Genomic DNA, 21,548 nt, shown 5'->3' on the forward strand with positions numbered 1-21,548 from the left:
GGATCGCGTCTTATTTTCAACCAGTGAGTCATAGAAACTCTATTGCCACAAATAATGTGGACACAGAGAAACAAATCACATACAATGAAGTAATGAGGAAATAGTATCGTTCCTTTGTTTTTATTACACTGACTCATCCAGGACAACGGTCACTAAAGTATGATTGTAAACAACACACAAAACAATGAACAAATAAAAGTAAAAATAAAAGTCATGACTAATATCTGAATATGTAACGACAGTTAGTGCTATCCAGAATCCTTGAGACGTCCCTACCCTAACCATAAACCTAACCTAACCTTAACCCTAACCATATATCTTACCTAATCCTAACTTTAACCCTTACCTTAACCATTTGCAATGTCAAATTCAATGGGATGACTTCAGAGTTGGGATGTCCCATGCATCCCGTTTAGACTTTTCCATGTAACAACAGACCATGTCAGAATCAGCTGATGCACTTCCTCATACTGAGTCACTCTTGTATTACTGCACACTGAGATTTAATTTATTGATTTGTGTATGAACATTGAATTTTATGTAATTATCAGATGACAATTAACCCATGAAATTAGATGGTGTGGAACCGTGTGCTGGTTAGTTTAAATGGAGGCTGATGACTTTGATGGCCTCTCTCTCATCTCTAACCAAAACTTTTACAATGTTAGTATAATGAGCAAGAGCAAGGCCTGTCGATGTTTGAAACTGCTGAATTGAACACTTTGATATTTATAGCTACGGATGTGAAATGTATTTTTTAAACAGGCTGTCATTTTAAGATGTGTGAAATTGTTTTGGGGGTGGAGATTCTTCAGTTGTTGTTGACAGCCCCATATGTTGTGCTGCACATTAGGAACCAGCAGTCAGCAGTAGCAGTAGCAGACATCACACCACTAATGCTTCTGGCACAATAGTTCTCTTAACTGTAATCAAACTGAGAAAACTGAGGGTGCCATTTCGATCAGTGATTCGCAACTTGTGGGTATCAACCCAAATGAAGTTTTGAATGGGTAGCGACTAAAACCAGGTAGAAAGTGTGTAGAAATTATAATTAACCTATATTTGTTTATAATTTAACCTCTGAACAATTTTTCTTCAATCACAGTATTTTCAATATAGTTATTAGCAGCGCTATTTCGCAGATTTGGTTGATTTTTGTGGTCTCAAGCCAGAGAGCTTAACATTCTTCATCAAGAATATGGGCAAAATGGAATTATTGACAATGAAAAAGTTGGGACTGTTGTTCCCTTGTCATATAATTGGTACATTTACTATCAATATAGTATAAAAAATAGTTTTCCAGATGACATTTTAGAAAAAAATGGTGCTACAAATATTGGATTGCGACTGAGACAACCTGGTTCAAGTTGGGTCCCAAGGCAAAACCAGTTGAGAACATAGCACACTGTAGCAGCAATATGAACTGGTTTAAAATGAGCTGTTTAAATGAATATCAGTATGCCTTTATAAATATTGTGTTAACATCCAAAGAGGCACACAACCTTTTGGTCATATTTATAGCTATGGATTTGACATTTATTTTTTAAACAGGCTGTCATGTTAAGATGTGTGATATTGTTTTGGGGGTGGAGATACGGTGCCACAACTTTTTGGGGCAGCAGGTAGCCTAGTAGTTAGAGCATTGGGCCAGTAACGGAAAGATTGCTGGATCGAATCCCCGAGCTGACAAGGTAAAATCTGACGTTCTGCACCAGAACAAGGCTGTTCCCAGTAGACTTACCTAGTTAAATAAATAAAAAAATAGGCCATCATTGTAAATAAGAATTTGTTCTTAACTGACTTGCCTAGTTAAATAAATGTGAACATCTTGCATTTAAATATACTTTTTTATATAAAAATTTATTAGGATCCCCCTTAGCCGACACCAAAGGTGACAGTTAATCTTACTAGCGTCCGACACATAACGAAAAAGACATTAGAGACAAAAGACTTTACATTTTACATACATTTAAAAACTAGAACATCAAATCATCAAATCAAATTTATTTTATATAGCCCTTCGTACATCAGCTAATAACGCGAAGTGCTGTACAGAAACCCAGCCTAAAACCCCAAACAGCAAGCAATGCAGGTGTAGAAGCACGGTGGCTAGGAAAAACTCCCTAGAAAGGTCAAAACCTATGAAGAAACCTAGAGAGGAACCAGGCTATGAGGGGTGGCCAGTCCTCTTCTGGCTGTGCCGGGTGGAGATTATAACAGAACATGGCCAAGATGTTCAAATGTTCATAAATGACCAGCATGGTCAAATAATAATAATCACAGAAGTTATCGAGGGTGTAGCAAGTCAGCACCTCAGGAGTAAATGTCAGTTGGCTTATCATAGCCGATCATTAAGAGTATCTCTACCGCTCCTGCGGTCTCTAGAGTGTTGAAAACAGCAGGTCTGGGACAGGTAGCACGTCCGGTGGACAGGTCAGGTTTCCATAGCCGCAGGCAGAACAGTTGAAACTGGAACAGCAGCAAGGCCAGGTGTACTGGGGACAGCAAGGAGTCATCATGCCCGGTAGTCCTGACGCATGGTCCTAGGGCTCAGGTCCTCCGAGAGAGAGAAAGAAAGAGAGAAGGAGAGAATTAGAGAGAGCATACTTAAATTGACACAGGACACCGGATAAGACAGGAGAAGTACTCCAGATATAACAAACTGACCCTAGCCCCCCGACACATAAACTACTGCAGCATAAACACTGGAGGCTGAGACAGGGGGGGTCAGGAGACACTGTGGCCCCATCCGATGATACCCCCGGACAGGGCCAAACAGGAAGGATATAACCCCACCCACTCTGCCAAAGCACAGCCCCCGCACCACTTGAGGGATATCTTCAACCACCAACTTACAATCATGAGACAAGGCTGAGTATAACCCACAAAGATCTCCGCCACGGCACAAACCAAGGGGGGGGGGGGGGGGCGCCAACCCAGACAGGAAGATCACGTCAGTGACTCAACCCACTCAAGTGACGCACCCCTCCTAGGGACAGCATGAAAGAGCACCAGTAAGCCAGTGACTCAGCCCCTGTAATAGGGTTAGAGGCAGAGAATCCCAGTGGAGAGAGGGGAACCGGCCAGGCAGAGACAGCAAGGGCGGTTTGTTGCTCCAGAGCCTTTCCGTTCACCTTCACACTCCTGGGCCAGACTACACTCAATCATATGACCTGCTGAAGAGATAAGTCCTCAGTAAAGACTTAAAGGTTGAGACCAAGTTTGCGTCTCTCACATAGGTAGGCAGACCATTCCATAAAAATGGAGATCTATAGGAGAAAGCCCTGCCTCCAGCTGTTTGCTTAGAAATTCTAGGGACAATTAGGAGGCCTGCGTCTTGTGACCGTAGCGTACGTGTAAGTATGTACGGCAGGACCAACCTACATGCGGGGTAACATGCAGTGTGTGTGTGTGAATCTATCAATTACACATACATGTTGGTACATACACACAACAAATTGGTCACATGGGGCAGAGGCGTTGTGCCATGAGGTGTTGCTATATTTGTTTTTTGAAACCAGGTTTGATTTTCACTTTTGCTATATAAGATAGAAGGAAGTTCCATGCACTCATGGCTCTGTATAGTACTGTATGTTTCCTTGAATTTGTTATGGACCTGGAGAATGTGAAAATAACCCTGGTGGCATGTCTGGCGGGGTAAGTGTGTGTGTCAATGCTGAATGTAAGTTGACTATGTGTAATGCCCATGGGTGTAGTGGAGGAAGGAGTCAGACGCAGGAGACAGAGAGTTCAGAGTAGCGTAACTTTAATCACCACCTAGGTGAAAACGACGCCACTTAAAACAAATGCCACAACACACAAGGGGAACTAAACCGTTCCGAAAATTCAACGTACACGAACCGTGACTTACAGGCATGTACAACAGTACACAAAAACAATAACAGTAATAAAGCCCAACTCATCAACCTAATTACAAACAGGTGTAACCAATAAACAAACAATGAGGGGGAGGAAAAAAATCAGTGGCAGCTAGTAGGCCGGTGACGACGACCGCCGTGCGCCACCCGAACAGGAATGTGAGCCACCTTCGGTAGGAGTCGTGACAGTACCCGCCCCCCCTGACACGCGGCTCCCGCAGCACGCCGACACCGGCCTCGAGGGCGACCCGGAGGGCGAGGCGCAGGGCTGGATCCGGATGGAGGCGATGGAAATCCCTCAACATTGACGGATCCAAAATGTCCCCCACTGGTACCCAGCACCTCTCCTCCGGACCGTACCCCTCCCAGTCCACGAGGTACTGCAGGCCCCTCACCCGGCGTCTCGAGTCCAGAATGGCCCGTATCGTGTACGCCGGGGACCCCTCGATGTCCAGAGGGGGAAGAGGGACCTCCGGCACCTCACCGCCCTGCAGGGGACCAGCTACCACCGGCCTGAGGAGAGACACATGAAACGAAGGGTTAATACGATAATAGGAAGGGAGTTGTAATCGATAACACACCTCGTTTATTCTCCTCAGGACTTTGAAGGGCCCTACACACTGCGGCCCCAGTTTCCGGCAGGGCAAGCGGAGGGGTAGGTTTCGGGTCGAGAGCCATACCCTGTCCCCCGGTACAAAAACGGGGGCCTCACTGAGGTGGTGGTCAGCACTCCTCTTCTGCCATCCACTGGCTTGTTTGAGGGATTCCTGGACGGCCCTCCAGGTCTCCTTGAAGTGCTGCACCCACTCGGATGCCACGGTGCCAGGACCGGCTGGTAGCCCAACACACACTGGAACGGAGATAGGTTAGTCGAGGAGTGACGGAGTGAATTTTGGGCCAACTCCGCCCATGGGACGTACCTAGCCCACTCGCTGGGCCGGTCCTGGCAATACGACCGCAGAAACCTACCCACCTCCTGGTTCACTCTCTCCACCTGCCCATTACTCTCGGGGTGATAACCGGACGTCAGGCTGACCGAGACCCCCAGATGCTCCATGAACGCCCTCCATACCCGGGACGTGAACTGGGGACCCCGATCAGAGACGATGTCCTCCGGCACCCCGTAGTGCCGGAAGACGTGGGTGAATAACGCCTCCGCAGTCTGTAGGGTTGTAGGGAGACCAGGCAATGGGAGGAGACGGCAGGACTTAGAGAACCGATCCACAATCACCAAAACCGTAGTGTTCCCCTGAGACGGGGGAAGATCGGTCAGGAAATCTACGGATAGGTGAGACCATGGCCGTTGTGGAACGGGGAGGGGTTGTAACTTCCCTCAAGGAAGGTGCCTAGGATCCTTACTCTGGACGCACACTGAACAGGAAGAGACATAAACCCTAACATCCCTAGCCAAGGTGGCCCACCAATACTTCTCCCGGTGGCCCCGCACTGTCCTCGCCACCCCAGGGTGACCCGAGGAGGGTAGGGTGTGAGCCCACCGAATCAGTTGGTCCCGAACACCAAGCGGCACGTACTTCCGCCCAGCCGGACACTGAGGAGGCGCAGGCTCCGCCTGTAACGCCCGCTCGATGTCCGAATCCACCTCCCATACCACTGGTGCCATCAGCCTCGAGGCTGGAAGGATGGGAGTAGGCTCGGTGGACCTATCCTCCATGTCATAAAGGCGAGACAGTTTGTCAGCCTTTACATTCTGAGAGCCCGGTCTATACGACAGAGTAAACCGGAATCGGGTGAAGAACATGGCCCACCTTGCCTGACATGGATTCAGTCTCCTAGCTGCCCGAATATACCACAGATTCTGGTGGTCGGTCCAGATGAGAAAATGGTGCTTAGCCCCCTCAAGCCAGTGTCTCCATACCTTCAGAGCCCTGACCAACGCTAACAACTCCCTGTCCCCCACATCATAGTTACGCTCCGCTGGACTGAGCTTCCTCGAAAAGAAAGCGCAGGGGCGGAGTTTTGGTGGAGTACCCGAGCGCTGTGATAGCACGGCACCCACCCCAACCTCGGACGCGTCCACCTCCACTATGAATGCTAGAGAGGGGTCCGGGTGCGCCAACACGGGTGCATCCGTGAACAGCGCCTTCAACCTATTGAAGGCTCTGTCCGCCCCTGCCGACCACAGCAAACGTACCGGGCCCCCCTTCAGCAGTGAGGTAATGGAAGCCGCTACCTGGCCAAAACCCCGGATAAACCTCCGGTAGTAATTGGCAAACCCTCCTTCACCGTGGTCGGAGTCGGCCAATTACGCACAGCCTTAATGCGGTCACACTCCATCACCACCCCCGAGGTGGAAATGCGATAACCCCGGAAGGAGACGGCTCGTTTGGAGAACACACACTTCTCAGCCTTGACGTATAGGTCATGCTCCAGCAGTCTCCCAAGCACCTTGCGTACCAGAGACACATGCGCGGCGTGGGTGGCGGAATAGATCAGAATATCATCAATATAAACCACCACGCCCTGCCCGTGCAGGTCCCTGAGAATCTCGTCTACAAAGGATTGAAAGACGGCTGGAACATTCTTTAATCCATACGGCATGACGAGGTACGCATAGTGGCCCGATGTGGTACTAAACGCGGTTTTCCACTCGTCTCCATCCCGAATACGCACCAAACTATACGCGCTCCTGAGATCCAGTTTTGTAAAGAACTGTGCTCCGTGAAATTATTCCACCGCCGTAGCGATGAGAGGTAGTGGGTAACTAAACCCCACTGTGATAGCATTTAGACCTCTATAATCAATGCACGGACGCAGACCTCCCTCCCTTTTCTTTACAAAAAAGAAACTTGAGGAGACGGGTGAGATGGAGGGCCGAATGTACCCCTGTCCCAGAGACTCCGTGACATATGTCTCCATAGCCAACGTCTCCTCCTGGGACAATGGGTACACGTGACTCTTGGGAAGCGCAGCGTTTACCTGGAGATCTATCGCACAATCCCCTCCCAGACGATGAGGTGGTAATTTAGTCGCTTTCTTTTTACTGAAAGCGATTGCCAAATCGGCATATTCGGGGGGGATGTGCACCGTGGAACCCTGGTCTGGACTTTCCACCGACGTGGCACCGATGGAAACTCCCAGACACCTTCCAGAACACTCCTCTGACCACCCCTGGAGAACCCCCTGTTTCCACGAAATCTTAGGATTGTGACTAGTCAGCCAGGGAATCCCCAGCACCACTGGAAACGCAGGCGAATCGATAATGTAGAGACTTATACGCTCCCTATGATTCCCCTGCGTCACCATGTCCAGTGGAACCGTGGCCTCCCTGACCAACCCTGACCCTAATGGCCGGCTATCTAGGGAGTGCACGGGGAAGGGAGAATCTATCGGCACAAGCGGAACACCTAGCTTGATGGCGAGTTCGCGATCCATAAAGTTCCCAACTGCACCTGAATCGACTAGTGCCTTATGCTAGGAAGAGGGGAAAAAATCAAGGAAAAAAATCAACACAAACATGTGACCAGCAGGGGGTTCTGGGTGAGTCTGGTGCTTACTCACCTGAGGTGACTGAGAAGTGTTCCCCCAGTTAAAACAAATGCCCCAACACACAAGGGGAACTGAACAGTTCAGAAAATACAACGTACACAAACCGTGACTTACAGGCATGTACAACAGTACACAAAAACAATGACAGATAGGAGTGGCTTTAGAGTCAGCTACCATCCTCTGTAGCTTTCCATATAAATTGTCAATGCCAGGAGGTTTGTCATTATTGATTAGATAACAATAATTTTTCCACCTCTCCCTCACTAACTTTACTAAATTTACACTTGCAATGCTTTTCTTTCATTTTTTTTTTTTTTTTTTTTAAATGCGTGAGTACGATGGCTCACAGTTTGTTGTTGGCATTTCCTGCCTAAGTTTTTCCACTTTTTCCAATGAAGTAATCATTAAAATAATTAGCAACATCAAATGGTTTTGTGATGAATAAGACATCTGATTCGATGAAAGATGGACTTAAAACATTTTTTGCCCATAATTTCATTTAAAGTACTCAATTTTTTTTGCATTATTCTTTATATCATTGATCTTGGCTTCACAATACAGTTTCTTCTTTTTGTTGAGTTTAGTCACATATTTTATCAATTTGCAGTAAGTCAGCCAGTCAGGTGTGCAGCCACACAGTTCAACCATACAGTTTTTAAATTCCTCATCAATCTATGGAGCCTTAACAGTTCTAACAGTCAGTTTCTTAACAGGTGCATGTTTATCAATAATTGGAAGAAGAAATTTCATAAATTCTTCAAGTGCAGCATCTGGATGCTCCTTATTAATCACATCCGACTAACAAATATTTTTAACATCATCCACATGAGTCACAGCAAAATCTTTTGTATGATCTCTTATACACTATTTTAGGCCCTGCTAGACCTCCAGCAGGGCTCTTAAAAATGCCATTCTAACAAAAGAACAATTGGACATTTAAGTGCTTCTTGTTTCCTTGATTTAGTTTAGAATATTTTCTAGAAACTATTAGAGTAAAATAATTCCAAGATCACATAGTTCTCTTGGGAGGAGGGGAAGTAAAACAGCATATGTACACCAGAGGATGCTGGTGGGAGAAGTAAAGTCTGATTGTAAAGACTAGAATGGAATAACGGTACGGTATCAAATAACGGAACGGTATCAAACACATCAGGCATATAGAAACTGTTCTATTTATTGTATTGACTCTGTTCCATGTATTCCATTCCAGCCATTACAATGAGCCTGTCCTCCTTTAACTCCTACCACCAGCCTCTGATGTACACTTCAATGATTTTCCAGTCGATGAAATCTCCCTTAATGCCAGTGTATTCAGACTACTCCCCTTATGCTTCTACATTGATGACACTCAGGGGAACAATGAAAAAAGGGTAACACTTTACTTGACACCGCTCATAACCATGTCATAATATGTCACAACAGCTGACATAACTTGACATAACATGTCATAATATGGTCATAACACTGTCATGACCCATATTTACACCTGTTTTGACATACAGTATATTACATTATTTTATGGCTGGTTATGACACCTACATTTATTCAAATTATTTGTTCAGATAATTGATTTCCCTGCTAAGAAGTTTCCTTTTGTTTGAAAGTTTGTTTATAAAGTCCTTTGTTTGTAATGAATTCTTTACAGTCATGTTTTTTTCCATCATATTTTAAATAGCTTATAGAAAATATGACACTGTCATAAAGCATTATGACCAACCTTCGTCACTTTATTTGGACTAAGAAAATACACTTTATGACACTTTCAAGAAGCATTCTGACCATCATAATCATATAAGCCAGATAGGCCTATCACGTGCATGCCGTTATATCAGTTATCAGTCAAAAAGAGGGTGTCTTGTCCTGCTCCTGAAATCTGCTCCTGCAGTCATCCCAGTCATCAGCAACAGAGCATTGGGGTAGGTGCGTGTCTGACATCAATGTGTATGCAATTAATATAATAATTTAATATGGTCAATAAAAAACAAGCATAACTATACAGTTAACACGTAGGCTATGGTGTAATGGAATATTTTGCCTTGTGTGGTAGGTTTTTGGGGTTTTGACACTCTTATGGAGGCGTCATAACCAGTCATAAATGAACACAATATACTGTGTCACAACAGGTCTAAATATGTGTTGTGACAGTGTTATGACCACATTATAACAGGTTGTCAGCTATTATGACATATTATGACATGGTTATGATCGTGTCATAGCGTGTTATGACTCTATGTGTCAAGTAAAGTGTTACCGCAAAAAATGACTAATGCCTTTTTTAGAGCTTCATTTGGCAGGTTATAGCAGACACTGTCATGCATGCCTCAGACTTTATATTCATTGGCTTTAATTAGGACATAAAATTGGGGTCAAAGGAACTGATTACTATGGCTCCCATTCCACACCCCATTTTAAATCTTTATTGGAAAATGATACTAAAAGGACCAACAGCATTTACAATATTCACATTGGAATCTAACTTTGTTAACGTTCTTCGTCCAAATTGCAGACCCGAACACAGTTGTACCGGACCCAGTGATAACAGAGAAGCCCAGCCAAGAGGAAAACGTTGTGAAGGAGACAACCACCAAACCAAATAATAAGGGGGGCAGGGGTGGAGCCGTGGAGCCAGGCAACAAAGGTGAGGATGCTCAGACTTGTGGGAAAAGGAGTATTTGCCACAGTATGCCCCCTGTTTCCCGGTTTTGTGCTCTAGTCCTTATTATCAGTGTTCAAGATTTGACTGTAACCTTCAATGCCAAAAGGTCATGGTTTGCTTCCAATACTGTATCCCACTCTGTGAAACCATTGTTCTCTGTACAATGCTCCCCCACATCCGCCACACACACACACACACACACACACACACACACACACACACACACACACACACACACACACACACACACACACACACACACACACACACACACACACACACACACACACACACACACACACACACACACACACACACACACACACACAGTATTGTATAACTAAACTTGTGGGGAAACCCAATTCAGTCCCATTCAAAATCCTATTTTCCCAAAACCTAACCTTAACCCTAACCTTTAACATAACCCTAGCACCTAACCCTAATTCTAAGCTTAACACTAATTCTAACCTTAACCCTAAACCCACTAGAAATAGCATTTGACCTTGTGGGGACTAACAAAATGTCCCCAGTTGGTAAAATTTTTTGTTTGTTTACAATTTTTGTGGACACACACACACACACACACACACACACACACACACACACACACACACACACACACACACACACACACACACACACACACACACACACACACACACACACACACACACACACACACACACACACATTATATCCTTTTGGTTTGAGAAAGTTACACTGATCCACTTTTTTAATTATGCCGAGTAGTAATGTGGATAGACACGGTGCTCAAGTGTGGCAATGAAAAATTAAAATCCTAGCTGTCAGGCTGAGATCTAGCTGCAGATAAAGAGCAGGATTTCTGCATATTGGATAGATCCATTTGTATTTATTTTGCAAGGGTTTCAGTCACCAGAATGGTATTTTTTTACGGGGAAGCAGAAAATGCTGAAGTTTATATAGGTTTAGAAAGTCATTTGGGCCCAAGGGTTCTGGCTCTGCTGCAGGACAAAATAAAATCAGATGGTCTGGAAAAAGTGGCCTTCCCTCTCATCATGGACAGCTGCCAAGTCTCCCACAGTGCAGTTTTCTTTCAATGTGAAGGTTTGGCAGACATTTTTCTTGATGTGTGTTTCTTTGAACTTTTGTTTCTGTCCTATTCCTTTAACTGCATAGAAGGAAGAAGAGCGCCGCCATAACAACCTGTTGAGTCTGACTTACCCGAGAGCTCTCATACCTCGGGTGAAGAGGAATGTAATAAAGGTCGATGGTTTATCATGCCTGTCTGCACAGCTCCACAGCTGAACTCGGCCAAACGCACACAACTGATCCAAAGCCAGTCAGGACAGCAGACACAATATGCATGGGTTTATTGTCAGAGCTGCCAGCAGGAACAAAATGATACGTTTCAACTTACAAATACTTCATCATTTAAACATTTGGGGATACTTTTGGGAGGTTTATCCCTCTGCTATAAAGTTAAAAAATACTGTGAGATATTCATTACAATGTTTTGCCTTTGTTGTGTTGAAGCATCGCCCTGTTTGACAGAGGAGCACAGATATCATAGGTAATTCCAATCAAATTGTATTTGTCACATGCACAAAATACAACAGGTGTAGACTTTACCATGAAATGCTTACTTACGAGCCCTTTCCCAACAATGCACAGTTAAAAAGTAAGAAATAGTAACGTAATAAATAATGAGGCTTTATACAAGGAGTACATGTAACAAGTCAATGTGCAGGGGTACGAAGTAGTTGAGGTAATATGTACATGTAGGTAGGGGTAAAAGTGACGAGGCAATCAGGATAGATAATAATCAGAGTAGCAGCAGTGTATGTGAAGCGTGTGAAAGTGTGTGTGTGTGTGTGTGTGTGTGTGTGTGTGTGTGTGTGTGTGTGTGGGTGTGAGCATATGTAGTGTGTGTTGGAGTGTCAGTGTAATAATGTCTGAGTGTGTGAGTCCAGTGATTGTGCATAGATTCAGTGTAAGAGAGTCAGTGCAAAAAAGGGTCAATGTAATAGTTCGGTGGCCATTTAATTAAATGTTCAGCAGACTTATGGTTCCAGACTTGGCGCTCCGGTACCGCTTGCCGTGCTGTAGCAGAGTGAACAGTCTATGGCTTGGGTGGCTGGGGTCTTTGACAATTTTCCGGGCCTTCCTCTGACACCGCCTGGTATAGAGGTCCTGGATGGCAGGGAGCTCGGCCCTATTGATGTACTGGGCCGTCTGCACCACCATCTTTAGCGCCTTGTGGTCAGATGCCAAACAGTTGCCATACCAAGCGGTGATGCAGGCAATCAAGATGTTCTCAATGGTGTAGCTGTACACCTTTTTGAGGATCTGAGGGCCCATCTGAGGGCCCATGCCAAATCTTTTCAGCCTCCTGAGGGGGTAGAGGCGTTGTCATGCCCCGCCACGACTGTGTTGGTGAGTGTGGACCATGTTAATTCCTTAATGATGTGGACACTGAGGAACTTGAAGCTCTCGACCCGCTCCACTACAGCCCCGTTGATGTGAATGGAGGCGTGCTCTGATCTCCGTTTCCTGTAGTCCACGATCAGCTCCTTTGCCCTGCTAACGTTGAGGGAGAGGTTGTTGTCCTGGCACCACACTGCCAGGTAACTGACTTCTTCCATATAGGCTGTCTCATCGTCGTCGGTGATCAGGCCTACCACCATCTGGTCATCAGCAAACTTAAGGATGGTGTTGGAGTCATGTGTGGCCACACAGTTGTGGGTGAACAGGGAGTACAAGAGGGGACTAAGCATTCAGAAAAATGCTTTTAACAAGGGAAACTGCTTCCTTCTGCCAATCATTCAATCAATTTAAATGTAAAATGTTGTTTTCTCTGTAATACAAAGAGGTTAAACTTCTTTAATTTGTATGCACATTTTTCCTGAGCTATTAAGCTTTTTGGAAGCAGAAGCGGTCTCCGTAGAATGTGAGGAAAACACATGATAAATAACACGTTCTGTACAGTCATTCATGCTCAACATCTAAATTAAACTGGGTAGAGAGATAGCCAGAATAGATTTCTATAAATTATTCAGAACATTCTGAAGTGTTGGCATGGGCTTACAGTTAGGTGCAAATGTGAAAATTTGTTCACCCAGAAGTAATTTGAATAATTCTAGTGTTTCATAATCATTCAGACGATCTTGAGGAAAGCCAATGTTCCGTGTCACGATAACGTCCTCTTATTAACTGGCAGGTGGTCTTCATTAATGTGAGCGAGAACAAACTAGTCTTTTGTTCACTCAACATATTTTTGACAAGCAGGAAAATAAAAGCAATGGGGACCGACAGACTTCCATTGCCTTCAACACACACATTGGGCTCTATGGTCTCATGTACGATCAATAGTCTGTTGTTTTCCATCTGCCAACTTTGAAATGGGATTTCCTTCCGCTTTCATCAAGGTCATCTTACCCTGCAAAATAAATGAACAAATAATAAGAGCTGAGATTTGGTTCACTGTGGAATCCATCCCTCCATCCCCAGTGTAAACGTACAGTGGCTTACGCAAGTATTCACCCCCCTTGGCATTTTTCCTATTTTGTTGCCTTACAACCTGGAATTAAAATTGATTTTTGGGGGGGTTTGTATCATTTGATTTACACAACATGCCTACCACTTTGAAGATGCAAAATATTTTTTTGTGAAACAAACAAAAAATAAAACAAAAAGTCTGAAAACTTGAGCGTGCATAAAAAGTCCCCCCCCTCCCCCCAAAGTCAATACTTTGTAGAGCCACCTTTTGCAGCAATTACAGCTGCAAGTCTCTTGGGCTATGTCTCTATAAGCTTGGCACATCTAGCCACTGGGATTTTTGCCCATTCTTCAAGGCAAAACTGCTCCAGCTCCTTCAAGTTGGATGGGTTCCTCTGGTGTACAGCAATCTTTAAGTCATACCACAGATTCTCAATTGGATTGAGGTCTGGGCTTTGACTAGGCCATTCCAAGACATTTAAATGTTTCCCCTTAAACCACTCAAGTGTTTCTTTATCAGTATGCTTAGGGTCATTGTCCTGCTGGAAGGTGAACCTCCAGCAAATCTCTGGAAGACTGAAACAGGTTTCCCTCAAGAATTTCCCTGTATTTAGCGCCATCCATCGTTCCTTCATTTCTGACCAGTTTCCCAGTCCCTGCCGATAAAAAACCATCCCCACAACATGATGCTGCCACCACCATGCTTCATTGTGGGGGTGGTGTTCTCGTGGTGATGAGAGGTGTTGGGTTTGCGCCAGACATAGTATTTTCCCTGAGGGCCAAAAAGCAAAATTTTTGGCTCATTTGACCAGAGTACCTTCTTCCATATGTTTGTGGAGTCTCCCACATGCCTTTTGGCGAACACCAAATGTGTTTGATTATTTTTTTCTTTAAGCAATGTCTTTTTTCTGGTCACTCTTCTGTAAAGCCCAACTCTGTGGAGTGTACGGCTTAAACTGGTCCCATGGACAGATACTCCAATCTCCGCTGTGGAGCTTTGCTGCTCCTTCAGGGTTATCTTTGGTCTCTTTGTTGCCTTTCTGATTAATGCCCTCCTTGCCTGGTCCGTGAGTTTTGGTGGCGGCCCTCTCTTGGCAGGTTTGTTGTGGTGCTATATTCTTTCCATTTTTTAATAATGGATTTAATGGTGCTCCGTGGGATGTTCAAAGTTTCAGATATTTTTTATAACCTAAGCCTGATCTGTACTTCTCCACAACTTTGTCCCTGACCTGTTTGGAGAGCTCCTTGGTCTTCATGGTTCCGCTTGCTTGGTGGTGCCCCTTGCTTAGTGGTGTTGCAGACTCTGGGGCCTTTCGGAACAGGTTTGTATATATACTGAGATCATGTGACACTTAGATTGCACACAGGTGGACTTTATTTAACTAATTATGTGACTTCTGAGGGAAATTGGTTGCACCAGATCTTATTTAGGGGCTTCATAGCAAAGGGAGTGATACATATGCACGCACCATTTGTCGTTTTTAGAATTTTTTTCACTTCACCAATTTGGACTATTTTGTATATGTCCATTACATGAAATCCAAATAAAAATCTATTCCAATTACAGGTTGTAATGCAACAAAATAGGAAAAACGGCAAGGGGGATGAATACTTTGCAAGGCACTGTAGCTAGCAGTCTCTGTTTTGACAGTGCGGCAGCAGCATTGGGCAGGCAGTCAGCAGTGGAAGCGATGCTCCCAGGCAGGCAGGCAGCAGTGGAAGCTATGCTCCCAGGCAGTCAGGAAGCAGTGGAAGCTATGCTCCCAGACAGACAGGCAGCAGTGGAAGCTATGCTCCCAGACAGACAGGCAGCAGTGGAAGCTATGCTCCCAGGCATACAAGCACCAGTGGAAGCTATGCTCCCAGACAGACAGGCAGCAGTGGAAGCTATGCTCCCAGGCATACAGGCAGCAGTGGAAGCTATGCTCCCAGGCAGACAGGCAGCAGTGGAAGCTATGCTCCCAGACAGACAGGCAGCAGTGGAAGTTATGCTCCCAGGCATACAAGAACCAGTGGAAGCTATGCTCCCAGACAGACAAGCAGCAGTGTGCGCTATGCTCCCAGGCAGCAGTGGAAGCTATGCTCCCAGACAGACAGGCAGCAGTGGAAGCTATGCTCCCAGGCATACAGGCAGCAGTGGAAGCTATGCTCCCAGGCAGACAGGCAGCAGTGGAAGCTATGCTCCCAGACAGACAGGCAGCAGTGGAAGCTATGCTCCCAGGCATACAGGCAGCAGTGGAAGCTATGCTCCCAGGCAGACAGGCAGCAGTGGAAGCTATGCTCCCAGACAGACAGGCAGCAGTGGAAGCTATGCTCCCAGGCATACAGGCAGCAGTGGACGCTATGCTCCCAGGCAGACAAGCAGCAGTGTGTGCTATGCTCCCAGGCAGCAGTGGAAGCTATGCTCCCAGACAGACAGGCAGCGGTGGAAACTGTGCTTCCAGGCAGGCAGAGCTGGGATGCAGCGGAGTATAAATAGTGAAGAAGGGGAGGGAGGGTTAGGGAGGGAGGCTTCAGGACCACACAGGAAATAGGCATGCCACTCTAATTGGACTCAGTCCTCATCCTCTGTGTCTAATGAGAGACTGGTGTTTTCTTTTCCCTCAAGCCGGTAATATACATTTAAACAGTTTCTCTTCCTTTACCCCCTCATGTGGAGTTATAACATATGGCTAAACATACACAGTTTAATCCTCCCCTCGCTCTCAAGATGCATGCCAAGAAGAAATGAGCTATCATCTGTCTAAAACTGACACCCCCACATGCTCACAAAGGCCACACAGTCAGGAAGCCCCTAGTTACTCACTCAATTCAGAGGAATAATGGAAGAAGCCTTTTTTCTCTTTGAGAACCCATTTGCACACTCGCAGGGTTCCACCTCTATCATGATCAGCAACAGTACAGCTTTGTCTGACAGTCTGCCAAGCAGACCACTGCTCGTTCTTTCCCTGCTGCTAACTGATTCCTTTTTTCTTCCATCCACAGACACCATGAACCAGGACAACAAGTCAGACTCGTCCGACTCAGCGGAGGGTTTCTTTGCCTCCAAGCCAACGCTGTTTGCAGTCATCGGGGCGGGATGCGTCATCTTCCTCCTGATCATCATCATCCTCATCGTCCTGCTGATCAAGCTGAAGAAGAGGAACCGCAAGCACACCCAGCAGCGGACCACCGCTCTGTCACTCAGCACGCTGGCCAGCCCCAAGTGCTCTGGGAACGCCGGCTCCGAACCCAGTGACATCATCATCCCGCTACGGACTACAGAAAACAACTACTGCCCCCATTATGAGAAGGTGAGCGGGGAATACGGCCATCCGGTTTATATAGTCCAAGAGATGCCAGCGCAAAGCCCAGCCAACATCTACTACAAGGTCTGAGGCAACGACTATGTCTAGGATGCTTGCTGTAGGGGAGAATTCTGGCCTACCTTTTACTACCTTGTCCGTCTGATGTTGAAAGACACTTTTGATGTTCAAAATAGTGACACAAGAACAGAAATGAAAGAAGGTTGTCCTGGACACAGTAGTTGAAACATGTTTTATGTTTCCGGATAGGCCAAAGGCAGGTTTTGAAGAGTTTGTGTCGTCTTCTCTTCCTGCTTCAAGCTAGAAATTTTAATTCACCCAAGTTTTGCTATACTGTGTGTCTGAGAAGACTATAAGATGGTAAAGCCTATGGCGTAGAGAAGCCTTCACTCTAACAATGGAGACGAGTTGCAAACAGGGTATACTACACAAACAAAGGACCCTGCAATAGGGCTGTCACTCATGGGCTCCATTCCTGTAATGAAGCCTCCATGGTTTGCTCAGAGACAGAAAAAGGCACAGTGTGATGACAGGAAAATACACTTCCCTTTCACAACAAATGTGTTTTACCTGCGCTATTGTTTTTTATCAGTCACCTACAGTAGCTTCCTTTTCACCAGTGTTTGCTCCTTCAACATTGTGTTTCTTTTCTACTGAATATCTAGTTAATACATGCTATATTATGGTAAATATTAATATTTCTACTGAATATCTAGTTAATACATACTATATTATGGTAAATATTAATATTTTTCATGTATCCTTTACTGATACTTTGTCACATGTAGGACGATCTCTGTCATTAATGGCTATTTTGAGTTTGTCCACTCTTTCTGTTTATAAAAAAAAACACTTACATATGTAGGTCCCATAATTGTGTTCAGTATGTGTCTCCTGTTATATTTCTTTAAGCGTGTCAGAACAGGCAAAGTCAGGTATGCAACTGTGGTGGGAAAAAACTAGCAATGAACATTTCTCACCCTGGATGTGAATTAATGAAAGACAAATAGCTCATACTCAATTGCGGTGAGAGGTCATCATGACTGAAATAAATTTTAAGAAAATGAAAAGGTTATGTTTCAAAATGACAGGTCACTTCTGTGTCTGAGTGGCCTCGAGGGTTTTCATTCCGAGTTTTCCCCTTTGTGAAAAAGAATAACAAGATCAAATTTGTTTGAGCAGAAAAAAGTGTGGAAGCAATTAAGATGTTATCAAAGGAGCAGAGCCTTTTGCTCCCACCTAAAGGCCGTGCTCTCAGAAGAATTGGATGACTTCGGAGGGAATGATTTGCGTTCACCTAACGGTATGACATTTGTAGTGATAGTTCTGCGCCCGGAGACAGTGGAATGCTAGGGATGTAGCTAAGGATGGTTTTATTGTTTGCCACATTCATGTTTGAGTCTGAATTCATTCATAGCCACTTAGGCATGGTGCCTGGATCAGTCGTGTGCTCAGAATGAGAAGGGATGCAGGTAATGTCCAACGTGCTGTGCATCTCCATAAAAGCTTGTTAGAGGACAATGGAAAGAGTTTGGCAACCAGCTCCAGTCCCTATTCTCCTCAACTGTGCGATGATGTGAAAACCAAACCTTTAAAAAAAAACACAGCGCAGACAAGAGAGGTACAGAGTGGACACTTAAAGTAAGTAATGATTCTGCTACATTACAAATGGTTGTACAAATGTAATTGCAATACAGTACATATTTATCTTAAACTGTTCCTACTCACAAAAAGGTTTTTTTAATTCCTAAAGAGTTTTACCCTTGTTACAACCGCAAAGGGATGGCGCTAAAACATCTCTGGTGTCTTCAGGAGGAGGACTAATGACTTACCATTCCTATCACCTGGCATCCTCAAAGACCAGGCAAGATTACACTGGTACCAAATTGTTTTCAACATGAATCATCACACATGTTTTCTGTTTCAATATCTTATCTCCATGTACTTAAGTGGGTCCCATAGTCTAGTCGTGTGTGTTTATTTTGAAACAAGATAGATACTGTCATGTATTTACAGTAGAATTACTCTGGCATACTTTTCATGTTGATAACATTGAGATTATTTTAAGTTATTAAGAAGTTTATCAGCGAGAGCAGGACATGTGCTACCAGTTTGTTGGCATTGTTTCAGATAAGAGAGCAGATTCACTGTTATTTAGATGGACGTGACTAGACTGACATATTTGTTTGCTTTGAGGGTTAGAGCAGATTGACTGTTCTTTTGAAACATTATATATATTTTTTTTTCAGTCTGGATTTATTTGGATAAATTAACATTGTTTCGCTCAAAAATAGCCTCAAAGTTGACTTTTGCCTTCCCGGTGTCTTGTACATTATCACTTACATTACAGAAATAAATTATGTCTACAACATATACAAATATGACTCTAACCATGATTTGACATTTTTTAAACATTTTGTTTGTTTTGAACTGAATTATACTGTAACTAAGTTTTATCAAAGTGTTAAGAATAAAGCTCAAATTAAGTCAATGACCAACTGGTAACAAACAGAATCCTAATTCTTTAGATATTGAACAAGCATTGTTTTATTGTTGTGTGTTGTTTGTCATTGGGTAAAGGTATAGTTTATTACACAATGATCATCTTCACAATATTTAAGGATAATGTGTACACCACTGTGTGATCTTCAATTATTTACAGTAACACAATACCCTGTAGTCCTAGAAGTAACATGTGATGTCCTTTTACTGCTTGTTTATTGTTTGTTTTTTATTTTTGGTAGTACAGTGGCCTAAAATAATGTAAATATGTGAAAAAGTACCATTTTAAAGTTAGATTTAATAGAGACCCATTTATGATCGTAAAATGTGTTTTTTTAATGCAGAATTTTGTAAATAGGTGTGTTTCTGGAAAGACATTTTGTATAAATCTTGATTTTTTTATAGACACAAATCTCTTAGAGCGGGTGTTTTAAGTGCCAGGCCTTACAAGGAAAGAAGAAAATTGTATCATTGTTCACCACATACATACAACATGAGAAACATTATTTCCCCTCAGTTTCATTCTTGCTGTCACAGACTGTTTGTGGGTGGGTGGGGACTGGATTGGGAGTCTAGAGAAGGGCCAGATACTCTCCTATACATTTGATAGATGTTCTCTGTGACACAGTCACCTCTTGAAATCCATGGATATGTTAGCGATCTTAAAAACAGGGTATGGTGAGCAACCAAGTAAATACTTGATGCCTTGATGTTTTGATCAAGATGAGTCTGAGTATAATACAATGCTCCAAAGGTAAAAAAAGAAATGTTTTACCCATGCTGAAATAGTCAGATGAGCAATACATTATTCCGGGCATCTTTCCGTGCAAGTTTCCCTAAACTCTCTGTATGGTCTCACTGACCAAGGATACAGTAATTCCATCTCTAGTCGTGAGAGTCCAAGGTGAAGAAGAAGCATCGTGCTTGGAGGAGGTCTGCTGAGCTTGCGACTTTGGGAAATAAATAAGGCCAACATACATGGCTCTATCTCAGTCCTTCGACACCCCTCAAGGTGAAATGGACACGCTCTCTTGACCTCCGCAGATTATCACGATATTATCTCTGGCTCGCTCTAATGAGAAAGCAGCTCAAGCCCCAGACATTTCCTCAGCTATCAGCCACACAGCCAATTTCAGCCCACCTCTGCTGTGCTGTGTATGGTGGCCAGGCCACTCGCATAGTTGAAAAATATTACAGCAGTGCTTAGCAACCTGATAGCTGAAGTGTGTGACCATCTCCATGCTATAGGAGTAAGAAGGAAAATATCTACATTATTTGGTTTGGTTTTCCTGCTCAATACAGTTTAAACAGTAATGGCGTGTTCAGTGTTACTGGTTGCTCACTTTCCCTGCCCTCAGTAAATCATTATTGTCATTGTTTTATTTCTGTTCATGATTCAGTATTATTTTCAATGTACATGTATGCAATCCCAGTGAATTTGTTTTTTTGCGTCTGCTCCATGTTCATATATTTCGCCTTTCATTCACACGCAGCTTCAACACCCATGTTCAACATAACCAGTTACTATGGAATGGAAATTCCATGAGCCAAGTTTGAAATCCTGATATTGCATATTGATAAATAAATTTTTCCTATGGATTTATCTGGTGTCGTCTTTTATAAAAAAATCTATAACATATGGTGCATTGACCCTGCACAGTAGAATGTGTCTTACGCAAGGCACCCCTGTGTGTGTACAAAACATTAGGAGCACCTGGCAGACTGACCAGGTGAAAGCTATGATCCCTTATTGATGTCACCTGTTTAATACACTTCAATCAGTGTAGATGAAGAGGAGGAGATATGTTAAAGAATATTTTTTTAAGCCTTGAGACAATTGAGACATGGATTGTGTATGTGTGCCATTCAGAGGGTGAGTGGGAAAGACAAAAGATTTAAGTGCTTTTGAACGAGGTATGGTAGTAGGTGCCAGGCGCACTGGTTTGAATGTGTCAAGAACTGCAATGCTGCTGGGTTTTTCACGCTCAACAGTTTCCTGTGTGTATCAAGAATGGTCCATCTCCCACCGGACATCCAGCCAACTTGACACAACTGTGGGAAGCATTGGAGTTAACATGGGCCAGCATCCCTGTGGAACGCTTTCAACACTTTGTAGTCCATGCCCTAATGAATTGAGGCTGTTCTGAGGGAAAAGGGGGGTGCACCTCAATATTAGGAAGGTGTTCCTAATATTGTGTACATGCAGTGTATATTTCAACAGCC

At 44.1% G+C, this 21,548-nt stretch overlaps 1 protein-coding gene across 1 annotated transcript in view; it reads left to right on the forward strand.

The window, feature by feature from the left end:
- The window catches only part of LOC129815686 (ephrin-B1-like), a 78,580-nt gene extending 57,652 nt beyond the window's left edge, over positions 1 to 20,928 (forward strand). Inside the window, exons 4-5 of the mRNA XM_055869713.1 lie at positions 9,892 to 10,023; positions 16,504 to 20,928. Of these exons, the coding sequence (XP_055725688.1) occupies positions 9,892 to 10,023; positions 16,504 to 16,895 (524 nt within the window). The 3' untranslated portion in view covers positions 16,896 to 20,928. The remainder of the gene's footprint in view (positions 1 to 9,891; positions 10,024 to 16,503) is intronic.
- The last annotated feature ends 620 nt before the right edge of the window (positions 20,929 to 21,548 follow it).

This window comes from Salvelinus fontinalis, chromosome 2 (genome assembly GCF_029448725.1).
Source record: "Salvelinus fontinalis isolate EN_2023a chromosome 2, ASM2944872v1, whole genome shotgun sequence".
Lineage (NCBI taxonomy): Eukaryota > Metazoa > Chordata > Actinopteri > Salmoniformes > Salmonidae > Salvelinus > Salvelinus fontinalis.